The sequence below is a fragment of the Squalius cephalus genome (assembly GCF_949319135.1).
Source record: "Squalius cephalus genome assembly, chromosome: 15".
Classification (NCBI taxonomy): Eukaryota; Metazoa; Chordata; class Actinopteri; order Cypriniformes; family Leuciscidae; genus Squalius; species Squalius cephalus.
The window spans coordinates 7,498,892-7,517,559 of record NC_137136.1 but is presented as its reverse complement, the minus strand read 5'-3'; the positions used below and the strand labels follow the sequence as shown (position 1 = coordinate 7,517,559).

The window sequence follows — 18,668 nt, the reverse complement described above, 5'->3', positions numbered from 1 at the left end:
CTTGCTAAGACTTGTGCAGCATGCACTGTATACTGTGTACTCATTTTGCATTGCATTGTGGGATACAGTATTCTACACAGTGTGCTCTGATGCGTACTGCACAATAAAGCAAGTGCTTTCAAATTCTGGTGTTTATGCATACATAAAATGAATGTATTATACATACTATGTACTGCACAAAAAGTAAGAGTATACAAGCATTATAGTGTGCTTAGATTTCTTTTGTTTATATAAAATAATTCTTAATAAAAAACAAAATATATAGGAAAATATAAAATGATACATAAATATATTAAAATATGTTTGATTTAATTTCCAATAAATGTGATGTTTTTTTATATATATAAATATATATATTTATATATTTAAATTTTTACTTGAAGCATTCATAGTAGATATGACATTTTACCCCACACTGGCTAAGATGGTTTTATTTTAATTAATGTTAAATTAATATATTTCCATACATATGCTTGAGAGTGGAAAGAGAGCTTATCTCTTATTCATCATTAATGAAATACAGAACAGGAGAATTGGGATTGACGCATTAAACTGTCACTTTTGGCATTTTTAAAATTGACTGTTGTCATTATATTATAAAACAAAAGTACTGTCGGGTATTTATTGTGTTCTAGAAAATACACCGTATCCCTTTATTTTAAGACATATTGTTAATGCATACACACTCTAATGAACCCTTTCAAACATACACTCTCATACTCACATTATACGGCTCCGCAACGACACAAAAACACGCAAAAGGTAAAATAAAAGTCTTTTCTCTCCTTTCATTCAGTCTCCTCGACCGGAGTAACACAGACGCTGGGTAAATCTCTCATCTGTCCTGGTTGTTTGGCCCCTCGCACACAGGAGTTCAGTGGCCCCACACTGGGTTTCAGGGGGTCGAGAGAGAGAGACGGAGGGCGTCTCACTCCTCTCACACCTTTATGTGCATAAGAACCTGTTTACGGTGTGTACTGAAGTCCTCTGGAACAGTATCTGGAAAAGATATGTTTAATCTGCTTATTGATTTATTCTTCTGTTGTAATGCTGGGTTTTGTCAATAAACAATTTTTATACAGAATTTGCAGATTTCTTGGAGACTTTGAGCATTGGATTTGGGGGACTAGGGATCATGATTTAAATATCAAAGAGTGGATTAATCTTTACCATTACAGCGGTAGCGCAGATTGGACCAAATGATGTTCTCTTGAGAGAAGCAGAACACGCCCAGACGGCCTCCTCTCATGGAGGTGTCAATCACAACATTGGAGTCAGCCACCATCTCTGTGCCTTCATACAGCTTCACCCTGCAACAGGAGCACACACACACGCATGAAAGTCACTGTCAGATACTACTGTGCAGGACTACTACTGGATCCAGATTTAATAAACGACAGCAAAATTGTTTAACGTACAAAAGTGAGCAAAACTATCCTTAAGATCAAACACTGAAATTCATTAATATCACCACAAATATCATAAATAGAAAAATTCAGTTTTGCAAGTGTAGTTTTGTGTGTGTGTGTGTGTGTGTGTGTGTATATATATATATATATATATATATATATATATATATATATATATATAATTGCATATTTGTTAATACATTAGATATAATTTCTAAATATTATACCATAATATAATACTAAAATATACTAAATATAATACTATTATTATATAATATATAGTTAATATACCATATTATTATATATTATGTGTTTTCAAAATATATAAATAATATATACTGTGCATATATATATATATATATTTGTTAAAACATTACATATATTTTATAAATATTATAATACAATTATTATATCTTATAGAGATAATATACCATATTATTATATATTATGCCTGCTTTCAAAATATATATTAAATAATATATACTGTGTGTGTGTTTATGTATATATATATATATATGCACACCCACATTTTATTTTGAATGCATTATATATAATAATATAATTTATATCTAATGTATTCAAAATATATTTTAAATAATATATAAATTTAATAATTAAAATGTATAAAATATTACAAAATATAGTAAAATTACCAACTAACAAATTCATTTGCACCCAAGTACTTTAGTCTTGTTGGACGCACAAACTTTTACATCAACAACAAAAGAAACATTTTGTCCTCCCACTTAAAAACCAATTTATTTTGCAATCCCAACTTATACGGTTGCATTTTATAATTTGCATTTAGCATCGCGACCCAATTTTGAGAACCGTTGTTCTAGAATATTTGATCTGAATGAAGCAGAGAGCTGTTTTATGCCACTACTAAACTCCACCTGCTCGACCTCTAATTACCTGATAATAAATGAGATCTGATTTGATTTAGCAGCAGGCCGGACTTAAATTGCATTATGTATGAGCAGAGAATGGTTGCAGCACAATTCAGCGTGAGTGTGTGTGTGTGTGTGCGTACTGAAGTCCAGTGCTTTATTCACTCCTCTCACTGAATACAAAGCAGGTGTGTTTATGTGTGTGTGTTTGAAAAGGCCCTTACAAAGCCTCAGCTACACATTGTCTCACACAAATGTGCATACACGTGTACGTACACACACACACTGAGCTCCACACAGTTCTCTCTCTTCTTGTAGATATTTATGCAAACTAGAATCTTGGGAATGTTCTAAAAAGTTCAATAATCATGCAGACTCAAAGTTTAAAAGCTTCAGAACTGTTTAACTATGAAATGAGAATTTATTTTAGGCAATTTCTGTTATGACATTGCTGGAGCATTTGCTGGAGTTTATGCGTTGTTTCTTTGGCATGAGCATCTGATTTACAACACAATGCCAAGAAATTACTCAGAACAGGAAATCATACACAATACATGTTTAACTGTCCTCTGCGGTCCGTTCTCATTCTTTCTTTAACGGCCCGTCCACTACAGTAGTTTCCGTTGGATCTGCATATGAACAGGCACCAAGAAAATTCTTGCCAAGGATTTCATTGGCATGGCAACCACAACAATGGGCGGCCAGGGGGCCCAACCACTCAGCAGAGTCTCAGGGGTGTGAGGAGGGCAAGAGGAGGGGGCAATTGTGAAGAAATTTTAAGGATAACGAGTCATAGCACCCCCACCCCCCCTCCCCAGTATACCAGCACAAGGTTCTAGCAGCTGCCGCTCGCACCAGTGCAGTCAATGACCCAATCTGGTATTGCGCCCTCTTGTGACAACAAACGCAGTCCACATTCGGACAGAAAAAAAAGTTGCTTCACCAAGGACAAATGTCTTATTATGACTCTTCATAAAGGAATATACAAGGTAAATAATATAATTTAAAATAAAACAATAACATTTTTGGCATGCAGTCAATTAAAATACTTTCAATTAGCTACTCAGTTTGAAAAAAACTAAGATTTTTTTTTTTTTTTAGAGTAATGTACATTACCATTCAAAAGTTTAGGGTCGATTTTGGGTTTTTTGTAAAGTCTCTATGCTGATTTGCTCACAAAGGCTGCATTTATTTTTACAAAAATACAGTAATATTGTGAAATATTACAACCAGTGTTATTTTAGTAACACTGAGATACTAACATATTTTTGAGTTGGTTTTTATTTTCGTATCTTCCATTTTCATTTAATTTTAGTTAGTTTTAATCATTTTTTGTGTTTTTGAACATTTTATTCATTTATATGTCTATATAGTTTTATTTATTTTTATTTCACTTTTAGTTTTAGTTATTTTCGTACATCAAGTTAAACTAAATGAAAATAAAAAATGTTTCCTTGGCATATACGTTTTTAGTTTTTAGGTAAGTATAATAACCCTGATTACAACTTAAAATAATATTTTTTTATATATATATTAAAATGTAATTTATTCCTGAGACAAAGCTGAATTTTCAGCATCATTACTCCAGTCTTCAGTGTCACATGATCCTTCAGAAATCATTCAAAAATGCTGATTTGCTGCTCAAGAAACATTTCTTATTATTATCAATATTGGAAACAGTTGTGCTGCTTCATATTTTTGTGGAAACCGTGAAAAAAAATGTTTATGCTGAATTCTTTGATGAATAGAAAGTTTATTTAAAAAGATTTAATTTGAAATAGAAGTATTTTGTAACACAAGTGTATTTATTTATCAATTTAATGCATCCTTGCTGAATAAAAGTATTATCATTTTTATTTTTTTTATCTAGCTGACAGCAAACTTTTGAACAGTAGCGTATATCCTGCTGCTGCACACTTGTAGAAGATCTCACCTGATGTAGCCGACCTGTGGCCGGTGGCTGAGCTGCCACCGGTACGAGGTTTTATCTTGCCAGCCGATATTACGTGGGTCTTTCCACAGCAGTTTCACCTCTCCATCCGTATCCCCCGCGTGCCACAGAGCGTTACGAAGAAATTCACCGGGGCCTGTACGAGACTTCACTGCCTACACAAACACAAGAGGTCTTACTCCACAAGAGGTCATATGCCAATATATTTCAATGAAACTACACAATGAAGTAACATTCGTACCTTGAGCTGCATGCCCGGCTCAGCCATGGCCCTGAATGGGACCGACTGCCAGTAGGTCTGTTCGGTCTGCTTCCACATCACCACATAGAAACTAGACGAATCCTGATAGCCGAAGATGAAGCCGGCGTAGTCGTCATCAGTCACCGTGTTAACGTGAAAAGTTCCCTCGAAGTCCACACCGTTAAACGCTGTGTAACCTGTGGAGAAGTGATTTAGAGTTTAAGTTTGAGTGTCTGCTGGGCATTTAGCTCTTGAAATCTGAAACCGGACTCACCCACTGCCAAGCCCGGGTCGCTGTTCATGGTTTGAACAATCTCCATACCCTGAAACCCAAATTCATCTTTATTAATAAAAGCACTTCGCAAAGTACAGAAAATTACAGACTTCATCTTTAAATAATATCAATGACATCAATGGATGCCCAAAAAAAGTTGACTTGTGTCAATGAGATCAACAGGATTTCTAATGATGTCAGAAGTAGGGGTGCTGAAGCAGCCCGTTTTCACAGGTTTATAAACGCAACGCAACTTTTATAACGAAATCAATACATTTTAAATCAGTTAACCTTTATTAAGGAATTTAACTGTAAATTGTAAGTAGGCTACAAATCTTTTGTCTTTTTAAAATGTTTTAATCTTACATAGTTTACTTTCTCAAAATTGGACTATTATTTCATTCCTCTTGGATATTGATTGACGCACACCAGGGAGAGAAATTAACAAGTGACATGGTAAGAACCCATACTCGGAATTCGTCCTCTGCATTTAACCCATACAAGTTAGTGCACACACATTAGGAGTAGTGAGTAGTGAACACACACACACACACACACACACACACACACACACACACACACACACACACACACACACACACACACACACACACATACACTCAGAGCAAATTCAATCAAAATGAACAAAAATGCCCCCCAATATTAAGAATGAGTTCCTGATTTTTGTACGATATAGTTAAGCAATAGGCTATAACACAAGCAAGAGTGCTGTTTTTCCCGAAAAACATATTGCAAATGTGATGTTGATATTATAAAACAGTTAAATAATCAAGAACTTAACATTAAAGCTGCAGTCCGTAGTTTTTCCTCTTTGTCGCCATCTCTGTTCGAAAACTGCAATTGCAGTTATTCGCGGAATGATCAACTTTACGTGGGTTTACGCACGGCACAGCGCGGATGAATCCAATGTTTTGAGGAGAATGTGCGGCTGTCAGTCACCGCGCCGGTGTGGATACTGTCATTCGCAATCACAGATTCTACTTTTTGGAAGTATGACCAACATAAGAATTTTCAGTGGAAAATGTCATCTGAACAAGTAACATCCACTTTTGTTCTGACCGACTAAGGGGAAAAAAGCATTGCAGTAAATCGCGCTGATTAAATCTATCGATCGTTTATCATATCACGTCAAACCGTGCAAATTATACTTTGTTCTCAAATTGTTAATGTTACCAACATCAGCATTGTGTGACTACATTTAATGCCCTTCCGATATTTATCCTTGTTTTCGCATGGGCCCGGTTGCTGTCTCTTTTTTTCTTAACTCCGAAGTCTGAAGTCTTTTGCATTTTACAACGGGTGAATCTCCAGTTGTCACTGGTGATTGTCGTTTGAACCTTTCTGGATCCGCCATCAAATTGATAAGAGTTAATTATATCAAGTGCTGTGAGAAAAGGCTTTAAATCTCCACCTCCAACATCCTCACACGCAACATAGCCTCTACTAGCCGAGACACCTTCTTTATGTGTACCTTCTCACCTTCTGAGATGTGAAGCAAAGACATGCTTGAATTTCCCGTGGAAATCCACCAGTACCACTGGAATTAAAAACATTATTACAAGCTTACCGTTTTGAATCGAGCTAAGGCAAGCAGATAGTTTTGAACACTGGCTGGTTATGTACTTGCTCAAAAATGTATTTTGGATAATTTTTAACCCAAAAAAGTTACAGACTGCAGCTTTAAGTAAATAACTTGCTCCTTCAACGAAAATAGTTCCAAACAAAGCGCCGTGCAGGCTCATTTATTGCCTGCAAAAATACCTCAATAGCCCCTTTTTTGAAATAGTGTATTACAAACGCATTCCTTGTTGCATTACAATTGCAATCATGTTCTGTCAAAAATGTACTAATCTATTAAACAAGTGTTCTCGGGGATTGTTTGTTATGCTTATGGCGTTGACATGTTTTATATATTATTTCTTTATATACTATTTCTTTACCCACATTCCCTACCTTTCAACCCCCCCCCAACCCAAAACATCTTCCCGCGCCCCTGCATGATGCTTTACCTGATTAAGCACCACCCAGTTTGGATCGATCTGAGCGTCACCCTCAGGGTCTAGAATGACCGTCTGATAGGCTCTGAAATCCGTAAGAGTGACTTCAGCACTTTCTGGACACACGTCAATCACATCCAGTACAGCATCATTGTCAAAGTCATTCTCACACACGTCACCAACTCCATTACCTAAATGACAAGAAAGAAAAGAATTAGGCGAGTCATTAATAAGGAAGATTATATACCATCAGTGGATATGAACGCTCTTACTGTCCGAGTCTTTCTGATTGGGGTTGGAAATGAGTCTGCAGTTATCAGGTCCGATGCCGTTGATGGCGTGATTGTCCGGGATCCCGTCGTTATCGTCGTCTTCGTCACAGTCATCTCCGATGCCGTCATTATCCGAGTCAAGTTGAGAGCTGTTTGGAATGTCGGGGCAGTTATCTCGAGTGTCCTGGTGTCCGTCTCCATCACTGAAAACACACAACATTCAACATTATGAGTGGAACTGAAATTGTTTGAGGTGATAATAACTGGTGTAAGCAACAATGAGAACACAAGGGCTATGTTCACACTGTCATTCCAGATCAGATTATTTGTATATCCGATTGAAATATGATTTAAATGATTGAATGTCCACACAGTGTATCACAACTGATCCAATTTGTGTGTGCTGTGGCACTCTTTCATTTTCCAGAATATTTGTGTTGCTATGCCAATGGAGTTGCATTAGTAGGCATACGCCAAAAAGCATCAACATCAACATGGAGGGGGTTGATGGCAATGATGAGTAGCCACGGCACTGGACTACTATGTCTAATGAAGCAGTGTAGCATTATTCCATGCTGCCGTCTCCATGTGTGTGGATGCATCCTCCCTCTCGTGTGGTAACCAAATTTGATGAAGGGATGTGGCTGTCAAACTTCAGAATGCGTGCCGGCACATTCACTATCTGTTCTGCATCAATGTCTGATGTGTTTACCTTTTACATGCTGTGAGAAAGTGACATGTGACAACTCAAACAGCTAAGCAAAATCCAATCAGAGCAGTCAGACTTTTTGATTTAAATAGGATTTCAAGCCACATATGAATGAAGCCTGAAACAGATTTCTGGTTTCATGTGATTTTTTTTTTTTGCTGTTTACTCTTGCATAATATGATTGGATATGCACAAAAATTTAATTCGGACTGACAGTCTGAATGAAGTTTAGATGGCAGCAATCTTCCCATATACAGGTTAGTGAGTGAAAGAATAGTCTGCCAATTGTGGGATTTATATATTTAAATTGACCAGAGTTGTGCGCATACTCACGTGTCTTGGTTGGTGTCACAAACATCCCCGACCAAGTCATTGTCTACATCTGTCTGCAATAGTATGAACTGAGTTTATTATTCATACATTTAATTTGAGAAAAAAAGTATATAAAATAGACCATTCACTGCAAAAGCAAAATCTTACTGTTTTTTAATTACTCAAATTATTTGTTAAAGAGATATTTCACCCCAAATGTTCTATTCTGTCATCATTTACTAATGCCATTCCAAATAGGATTATTAGCATTAAACAAAACAAAACTTATTAAAAATATTTACGTTAACTGAAATCAAGCTGAAACAAAATAAAATATAAATATTAAATGCAAAACTAAATGAAAATTAACTGAAATTAAACAACTAACTGTATTAAGTTGAATATAAAGTTTCAACTTTAGTTGTACTAAAGTTGTACTAAAGTGACTAAAATTTAAATTGATGAATTGATTAAAATTTAAATAGAATAAAAATAAAAATAAATTAAACCTAAATAGTAATATAAAAAATAAAAAATATTTTTTTTAAAAATAAAAGTTCATTCAAAATATTAATAAAAGCTATCGTAGTATATAAATAATACTTAAATAGCAATAGTTTCAAACCTGTATGACTTTCTTTTGTGGAACAAAAATACAAAAATATACACTGGTCAAAGGCTTCAAGCTTCAAAATTACTAAAAAGCACCATAAGGTATCATAAAAGTGTCTATACGATAGCTTTGTATGAGGAACAAACCAAAATGTAATTCCCTCCATTGTAGCTCTCAAATCAGATGTGGGCTTTAAATATGTCCTTTTTTATGTTTCCATAGAAGAAAGTCACACAACTTCTTTTCGACACTGCATCAACTTACAATGAAATTGTGAAGTTTGATATAAAGTAAGATGTGATGCAGTACCTGCATGGGGTTGCTGATCTCAGGACAGCTGTCACATGCATCACCCACTCCGTCTCTGTCCCGGTCTGTTTGCATTGGGTTCGGCACTTTGGGACAGTTATCCAGCACATTCTGGATTCCTGCAAAACATCCACACACATCACATACACAAAGGATTATGTTGTTGGGACACAAAGTGGAGCAATTCATCAAGCTGAACAGTCTTTACCATCTCCATCGATGTCTTCATCGCAAGCGTCTCCCTCTCCGTTATTGTCAGTATCTTTCTGGTCGATGTTGGGAACGGTGGGACAGTTATCACACGCGTCACCGAATGAATCGGTGTCAGAGTTCTGCTGATCTTTATTGGACACCAACCGACAGTTATCCTGAAACATACACATTCATTCATAGAGATACATAAAAAATAAAAAATCACCCCTCACACAGCCAAATCAAATGCAGTGTTATTTTAGTATAACTGATACACTGATTTTCAGTTTTCAGTTTACGTTTAATTAATTTTGTTATGTGCTTTTGTCATTTTTATTATTTTTGTCAACTTTTTTTTCATTAAAGTTCCCCTATTTTTCTTTTTTCAGATATTACCTTTCATGTAGTGTGTTATTTAGCTATTTGTGAATTTAAAAGGTCTGCAAAGTTCATTCAAAAGATCAAAGTGCACAACAAATAAAGTTATTGTCTCCTAAAAGAAAGAACTGATTTTGAACTGCCTGAAACGAGTCGTAAGCAATTCCAGTCTCACTTCATGTTACATACCTACATAGCAACGGAAAAAATGTTCTTTTCCAAACTGCGTAGGAACCCTGGTTACTGTTCGTCTAATTGTGTATCAAGCGCTGAGGAAGCCTCCGACGCTAAAATTCAGATATGGTAATAGGCGTTTTGTTTCCCACATGCACTGCATGCGGTAGACCAATCACAACAGACTGAGCCATCTGACCAATCAGAGCAGAGAAGGCTCTCAGAAAGGAGGGTTTAGAGAGACTGAATCTTCAAACTAACCGTTTTCAGACTTCAGAGAAATTAGGTGAAGTGCAATATATATTATGAGAAAATTAAAGTGTTTTTTGATCTTGGATGCATGTAAACCTATTGTAGGAAACCTCAAAAACAAAATGAGGAATTTTTAAAATAGCATTATAGGGGAAGTTTAACAAAAATAAATTTATAAATAAATATAATAAATAAAAAAAATAAAAAATCATTTTAGTTAACATTAACAACACTGGTTAGATGGGACACAAACACACCTCTACGTTCTTTATTCCGTCTCCATCGGCATCCTCATCACACTGGTCTCCGATCCCATCGTTATCTGCATCTTCCTGACCAGAGTTGGGTGTGAACACGCAGTTGTCCTGAAAAACACAGAATGTGAAAAACCCTAGCACAACACTTAAAGCTGGAACTGAATAAAATCCTGCTTTCAGACATACTGAATCTAAGAGAGCTCATGGGAGAATTTCCAGGGGAAGCAAACTACGGTGAATCTGTCATATAAAAGTCCAAACCCCCCCAAAAAAACTTAGTTTCTACAAACACATTACCTCATCTAGGATGAATAGCTTAATTTACTTGAAAGGTACAAGACGTGTGAACAATTGCACTTGAACTGGAAATATTTAAGTCTATAAACCATCAGAATAAATAGAACAATATGGTTTCTCAACAATACTTATAACGAATATCAATTCAGTAACTGCTTTTTAAAAATCAAGGACATTTCTCTGGCATATCTTTCTTTTTTCTGTATTGAAAACTTACCGAACACCACTGTGTCATATCGAACCGAACCTAAATTTTGTGAACCGTTACACCCCTACAATTCAGTGAATGTAGATACAACATCAGTGTGTGCAGGGAGAAGGATTGTGGGTAAAATGATTGTGAGATTCATACCTGTTTGCAGTGCTTGTTGTTGTCCATGCAGGGCAAGGAGCGATCCGGATAACCATCAATATCTGTGTCCTTCCCACAAGTGTGACCATTACCAGCCCATCCAACATTACACTAAGAGAATCATACAGAAGTTTATCAGAAAACTTTGACAGTCATAATGCATTTAAGATACAATATGACACATGTAAATCTGAGTTTTTGTCCTAACCAGCCATGATAAAGTGACAAGGCATTTAAAAAGGTTCTTGCAGTGATGCCATAGAAGAACCATTTTTTTTTACACCTAAGAACCTTTCAGTAACCATTTTGTTCTTAGAGTAAAGAACTTTCACTACTATACTTTTTCTACTATAAAGAACCTTTTGTGTAAAAGAAAGGTTCCATGGATATTGAAGGTTCTTCATGGAACCATAGATACCAATAAAGAACCTTTATTTACTGCATTGTAGATAGCCCCACTATAGTAAAAAAACAAATTGTAGGGTGGGGTCTTGGTTTAATCCACTGATTGTTGATTGGATGAATGCAAGCTTTCAGTTGTTTATAAGAAATGGGCAGAGTTTAAGAGGACTAAATGATTGGAGAAGTTCGGTATGCATCACCAGAGAGGTCATTTTGGTTACAAATGCGTGGATGAATCATTCACAATAGGATCATAAAATAATAAAGTGAATTTCCATTTCATGCTGACTTTAAGTTTCAAATTCTTTCTGATTGGATGCGAGTTGTCTTTCAAATCTTACTACAGGTAACTGGTAACTGAGTGTACACATACAGCACAGGTGACGTCCCCGTTCCGCTGAATGATGCAGTGAGCATTAGTGTCACAGGGGTTGAAACTGAGCGAAGCACACGATTTCCGAGGGAAACATCCAGCTGTCTGATTCCCAACATATCCAACTTTGCACTGACCACATCGATACGAGCCCTGAGAGAAGGGAAAGAAGTTTAAAAAACATTAACATACTGATTTCAGAGAAAATGTCTGGGAGTTTTTATGTCTCATACTCACAATGGTGTTGATACAGATGGAGTTGGGTGTGCAGGCGTTGACCAAATCAAGACATTCATCGATGTCAGAGCATTCCTGAAATAAATTTGTTGCAAAAAGATATTAGTTGCCACTTGCTTTGATATTGTGCTATCTGATGCAATGACATTAGAGCATTTTTAAATGTAAATTCAGGTGACTCTTAGCATATTCCATATCGACATTCAAATTAGTCAAAATTACAACCAAATTATTTCACCTTTATTCTAAAAAGCTTGCCATTTTTGACACTTCTGCTGCTTTTATCCTCTTAAATCTGTAGCCAAAATAATTAATTATACAGACTACCGTTCAAAAGTTTTAGGTAGAAATGCTTTTTTTTTTTTAAAGAAATTATACTCAGTAATATTCAGCAAGGATGCATTATATTGATCAAAAGTGACAGCAAATACATTTATAATGTTATATTTCAAAACTTTATATATTTATATTTCAAATAAATGATGTTCTGAACTGCTGAATTTTCTATTTATCAAAGAACGCTGAAAAAAATTATTAGATAATTAGAATATTAGAATGATTTCTGAAGGATCATGTGACACTGAAGACTGGAGTAATGATGCTGAAAATTCAGCTTTGCCATCATAGGAATAAATTACATTTTAAAATATATTCCAATACAAAACATTTATTTTAAGTAAATGTAATACAGGGTTCCCGCAGGGCACTAAAAAGTCTTAAAAGTTTGAACCTGAGTTCGCAACTTGACTCTTATGTACATCTTTTTTACTTTTTTACACAGAATGGCAGAACGAGTGAATGAGACGCACTGAATAAAATGCACATTCACTCTGACAATAGATGGCGCTTATGAAACCAGAAATCAGCCGTTACCCCAGTAACCCTGTCAACAAAGCAGGCTGCACTACTTTTTGTTTTTGAAAAGTATTTAAATGTCATTTGACATGTTATTTGATCAGTCACATTACTTCCAGTTATGCATGTTTGAACATGCTGCATAACATGATCTATTACATGTTTTAAGATGTTACAAGTTGTCATGCGTTTACTATTTTTATAGTATACTGAGTTGTATACTATTTTCATATTACAAATGATACAAATACATATAATACAAAGTTTGTTATTTTTTCAGGTCTTAAAAAGTCTTAAATTTGATTTTTAAAAAATGTGCATTTCACAATATTACTGTTTTTACTGATCAAATAAATGCACTGTACCTGACGGTAACTCTTAGCATATTCCAGACCGACTCCAGAGAGAGGTGGACCCCATAGCCCGGGCGGGCAGGACTCACAGGTAAAACCTTTTGCTGTGTTGACACATGCGCTTGGTGTATAACACGGCTGAGCCACTGCACACTGATGGAGAGAGACATGCTAATCATTCAAATGATGTAAAAATAAATCAGCTTTATGATTAAAAAAAACCAAGGCATGTTTATTTGAGACGCTTGAAAAATGGACATAAACATTCACAGTGGGTTCTGGACCAAGACTTATCATTACTCTAAGATAAAACCAGCGCTAAATGCCTTCACCCACCTCATCTATATCCTTACAGTGTGTGCCGTTCCCTGTCATTCCCTCCGGACAGGGGCCACAACTATACCCTGGGAAATCAAACGTCTCTATGCAGGCCACGTCCTTAAAGCAAGGACTGGGCTGACAGCGTGAACGCGGTTCATGAAATCCTTCAAACCAAAGAGATGAATTATCAAAACCAGATAGTTGTAAATGAGCTCCAGAAATCTAATATCATACGAATAATACATACATAAATGTCTGTGAGCGGATAGTTTTAGGACATAATGGAATACTACCAGACTGCTTTCTGCACACTATACACTGCATGCTTCCTACAATTAAAAAGTAGTAGTATGTGGAAAAAGTATACATTTTGCGGCGATAAACTTTTCAAACTTTAGTGTCACATGACCTCATTATTGTGTTTTTAATCCAATTTTGTGTAAAGGTGTCTTGGCTGTTCAACCAAATGATGAGTAAAAAATAAGAAAATCACAGCAGTCAATTGCATTGCATTATGGTATACGTTATTTGCAGTGTGCTGCATTATATTCTTGCGGGGTTCGGGAGGGACTATCAGTTTGCCTGAAAAATGGCAGATAAGTTCCAATAATTTTCTCCAGTGCTGCTACTTGCACCTCCTGCTGATTTATCATTATGTATTGTCACACACAAAAAACAATAAATGTTGATGTTAATCTATTAATGTTAGAATGAGGCATTTATATAGCATTTTACTATATTATACTATATTTACTATTTATATTACTATATAAATGCCTCATTCATTCATTCTATTAATGTTGTCAGGAATTATTCAGTATGTACAACAGTGTGTCAACTGTGGTTCTGGTTATCACTCTCTTTCTTAACTCAACTGTGTATGATGAACAACTTTATGTACAGGTAGCGCTTCTAACAGGACTGATGACCGTGTGCTGCAGTCTGACTCTGAACGCAGACCATAAGCTCTGTCAGGTTGGCTTGATGTTTGCTACTCACCACACATCTGGCACTCCAGAATAGCGTTCCTAACAAGAGACATTTCTTTCACCTAAAAAGTACAAAAAACTTTAATTAAACATGTTCAGAACAATTTCCCTTACATATACACACTCACTCACTCACACACCTGTTCTCTGATGTCCTCTCTCAGCTCTCCCAAAATCTGATTAAAGATGATCAGCTGGCCAATCAGAGCTTTAGTGTGGTCACCTGTACAAAAAATAATGCAATATCTTTAAATTAAATAAATAAAAGCCAACAAGTCGCATATTATGACTTCACCAATGTCCTGAGATGTCAACTCACCTAAAATAGAATTAACTTCACCGTTCACTGAAAAACAAATTAAGCAAAAAAAACTTTCAGACAAAGATTTCGCAAGCAATCAAAAAGCTACATATTCAAGCCCCATGTACAGTCTTGTGTTGATGTTGGCTAACCTATGTTATATGAAGAGGCGTCTCCCTGAAAGGGGCAGTCGGTGAGAGCTCCAGCCTGGGCAACAGTGCCACCTAGTGCCAGTTTAAGGGACTCCACTGAGCCCTGGAAGACAAACCTGTTAGTTACAAGAGCTCCTCTGGTTTCTGTACGTTCATCCTTTGATCATACTATTTTATATAATATCAGTTTGGATATCATATATTATCATCATATCTGGATTTCCGTCTATCATAACGTCTAATCTTTCCTTTCATTAAAAATTAAAGGAATAGTTTACGCAACAATGAAAACTCATTTTAAAAAAACAAGTTAAATCAGTCATTATTTACTTCTAAACCTTAGATCTAAACCTGAATGCTGTTATTTTTCTGTGATACACAAAAGAACAACTTTTGGAGAATAACCGTATTGGGAACAAATTGGGAACTACACACACACAAAAAAAAGTCAGAACTAGTGCTGTAAAATAGATTAATCGTGAATCTAACATATAAGTTTGTGTGTTTATATAACATAATGTGTGTATATACTGTATATTATCATATTTATATATGTATTATATGTGTGTGTGTGTGTGTGTGTGTGCGCGATTAATCGATTTGACAGCACTATTCAGTACACACTACTGTTTAAAAATGTGGGGATATTACTCTTTTTTTTAATTAATAGTTATATTCAGCAAATATGCATTCAATTAAAAAGTAAAGACTTTTACACTGTTACAAAATATTTCTATCCTATGATTATATAAAATTCAGCTTTGCAATCACAGAAATACATTACATTTTAAAATATATTAAAATAGAAAACATTTATTTTAAATTATAATAATTTTTCACACAATTTTACTGTTTTTCCCCAAAATAAATGCAGCCTTAGTAATAAGCATAAGAGACTTCTTTCAAAAACATTACAATTCCAAACATTTGAGCAGAAGTGTATATGCAGCTGTTGTGTGAAGGCTTTATCAAGACATCATCTGATCAAGGTCATATTGTGTTGGATCTCACCTGCATACGAACGTATGCCTTGTGGCCATTACGAATCTCCACCAGCTCGCTGTCTCTGGGCAAAGCGACCAATGGGGGCAGCCGCTGTGCGGAGTCAGCCAGACGGCAGTTCACATACAGCTCCAGGTTCAGGTACTCTCTGCGCAGGCCACCGACTCGTAGAATAACAGACTGAGGCCGTCCGTCTGCCACATTAGGCGTCTGCAGGTTTACCGTGTGCAGCTTCCCATCTTCACGAACATACCGGACCAGAACTAAAACAAACAAACCTTTTAGAGATGTTCTGAGCCGATACCACATTCATAACCCTGTAATGCTACATATTTATGAGTGAAACAGGATATTCAATGAAAAAAAAATGAAGGGCGGGACTTGTTTTTATCCATCAAGAATTGATTGGATGGTGAAAAGTGGGCATTCCATACCAAAATGGAGCGAAATCTCAATGCAAGTTTGTTGAAACAAGCAACCTGCTATTTGGCTGTAAGTCAACATTATACAACAGCCTATGCTGTGATGTCAGCGGAAAAGTACAGTTGTTTCAGAGAAAAAGCAAGTTGATTATGATTATGATATAATGATAAAAATGGGTCATCGCTCCATTACCTTTGTTAATTTTGCTCATGATGGCAACCTCCAGGTATTTCTTGTTATCCTGCTTGTTGTAGAGGCCCAGCAAAACTCCACCCAGTTTAGGAGGCAGACGAAACGTAGACATCACATACACATCACTGAGAGTCTTTAGTGCTAAAGAGACCTTCTCCACTGCGGCCACAGTCTGCTTCACATCCTCCAAACTCAACACGTCTATCACTGAGAGAGAGAGAAACAGAGACAGGGAGAATTAAAGGAATAGGCAATTAATAACCTCATGTTGGAGTTGATCCAAACCTGTATATATATGTTTTTTTTCCCCATGAAACAGAAGATTTTTTGCAATGTTGTACAATGATAAATCATAATGACCACAGCTGTCAAACTCTAATAACTGCAAAAAAGACCAATTTAATAAAAAGCAATAAAATCTGTGCATATGACTCATACAGTACACCATATTTCATTATTTTAAATGTCCATTAAATTTCCATTATTTTATCCTATAAGTTTTTCATATTCTATTTGAAATCTTTTCTCAGCATAATTTATAAAGTTGGCAGGGTTACTTTAAAAATGTATTCAGTTACAGTTACAAATTACTTCATAAAAAAGTATACAGAGATGTATTCCAAGCACCAAAATATGAAAGTAATGCAATCTGATTACTTTTGGGTTCCATCAAGGTCACATATGTAAATTCAAGTAGGCTAAAAAGCAATATTAAATGATCTATAATTAATATAACATATTATAGCCTATACAATTATTTCTATTTACCATCTGATGTAATTATTCTTAATTGTTGTTCCCATTCACCACCTCCTAATCTTTCGTCGTAATTGTTCTTAAGTTATTTGGCTGGCAAAATAAAGGTCAAAGGTCAAAAGTCAGCGAGTTGAACTCAAGAACTGAGCAGACCTGTTTGTGAATGAATCATTCAGAATGGGTTTGTGAAATGGGTCAACTAATTGAAAAAAAAAAAAAAAATTCTGACTCGAAAAGAAGTTTTGAATCGAATCCCATATGAACGAGTCATGTGCATCATCATTTTTATAATGCTTTTGCGTCATTTTTGAAAGCTCTTTCTCCTATTCCTTATACATTGACATTATATGGCCTATTATTCCATTTTTTCTTCTGTGCTCCGCAGAGGAAATTAAGTCATGCAGGTTTGGCAGAACATCACATGAGAGTGAGTAAATGATGAATTGTCTACTATATTTTCTGAGAGAAATTGCACTCTGTCTCCTGTAAATCTCCTCATGCCCAGTGACTCTTTTTCTATCAGAGTTCTCTATCTTTTTCACAGTTCTTTTAACTGGACCATTAAGAACGTTTAACTTTTTGGAGTGAATACGGATTAAAGACTTTAAAAGAAACATATGCATATAAAAGAAAGACAAAACATTAACTGGTAACTAACTACCTGAATGAATCTAACTACCTGAGAGAAGTCAGTATAACTAATTAAGTTAAAAAAAAATTTTTTTTTAAAAAGTCAGAATAATTACCCGGCACGTCTTGTTTCTGTGCGCTCTCTGCGTACCGGACGAACATCAACACGAAGAGACTGACCCAAAATGTCATGTTTACAAAATAATACAAGCAAAAAAGTGATGCAGGGAATATCAGAAACAGATCCGTCAACGATGCATTGAAACACGAAATATTTCCACGGGAACAAACCTGCGCTGTGCCGCAGAGGGGGAGAGAGAGCGAGAGAGTGTGTGTGTGTGTGTGTGTGTGTGTGAGAGAGAGAGAGAGAGAGAGAGAGAGAGAGAGAGAGAGAGAGAGAGAGAGAGAGAGAGAGAGAGAGAGAGAGAGAGAGAGAGAGTGAGTGAGTGTTGCGTTCACAGACTGAACTGATCTGAGTGAGAACTGAATCCGCCCTCTTTTTCATCATCATACAATACATTATTCCTCTGTAAAACACACACACTCATTGATGGCACGCGTATACTCTGATACAGCTTTTTGAAAGTTTAACTATTTGTAACTGTTTTAACACTGCGCAACTGCCATGGACATGTGGTTGATTCTGGAGAACAGGAAAACCGTTAAAAAGTTGCACAAACTAAGTCGCCGATATCGGTCATTTTCAATTGGTTGAGGGTCCTCGCCCTCAACAATAGCCTAAATAAATAGCCTAACAGTTACTGTTCTCGTGATATACTCGA

The 18,668-nt window shown here is 35.8% G+C and overlaps 1 protein-coding gene across 1 annotated transcript; it reads right to left on the bottom strand.

Moving 5' to 3' along the window:
• Positions 1-608: 608 nt before the first annotated feature.
• Positions 609-18,206, bottom strand: thbs3a (thrombospondin 3a). The gene is made up of 23 exons (XM_079893989.1): positions 18,003-18,206; positions 16,501-16,707; positions 15,895-16,148; positions 14,884-14,986; positions 14,750-14,776; positions 14,571-14,653; positions 14,441-14,492; positions 13,457-13,605; positions 13,133-13,273; positions 11,913-11,987; positions 11,676-11,828; positions 10,901-11,011; positions 10,252-10,359; positions 9,207-9,366; positions 8,999-9,117; positions 8,098-8,150; positions 7,056-7,258; positions 6,796-6,974; positions 4,766-4,814; positions 4,492-4,688; positions 4,233-4,405; positions 1,171-1,310; positions 609-999 (listed from the first exon to the last, which is right to left on the bottom strand). Exons 1-23 carry the CDS (start codon positions 18,076-18,078, stop codon positions 938-940), a joined length of 2,874 nt encoding a protein of 957 aa, XP_079750115.1. The 5' UTR covers positions 18,079-18,206; the 3' UTR covers positions 609-937.
• Positions 18,207-18,668: the final 462 nt, after the last annotated feature.

Bases quoted from the DNA above. Each gene is read 5' to 3' on its own strand.
- thbs3a (XM_079893989.1), bottom strand. From the start codon at position 18,078: ATGACATTTTGGGTCAGTCTCTTCGTGTTGATGTTCGTCCGGTACGCA. The intron at 6,975-7,055 runs GTAAGAGCGTTC...CTTGTCATTTAG, and splicing joins CAATCAGAAAGACTCGGACA to GTAATGGAGTTGGTGACGTG. The intron at 4,815-6,795 runs GTAAAGCATCAT...TTTGGGTTTCAG, and splicing joins ACTGGGTGGTGCTTAATCAG to GGTATGGAGATTGTTCAAAC.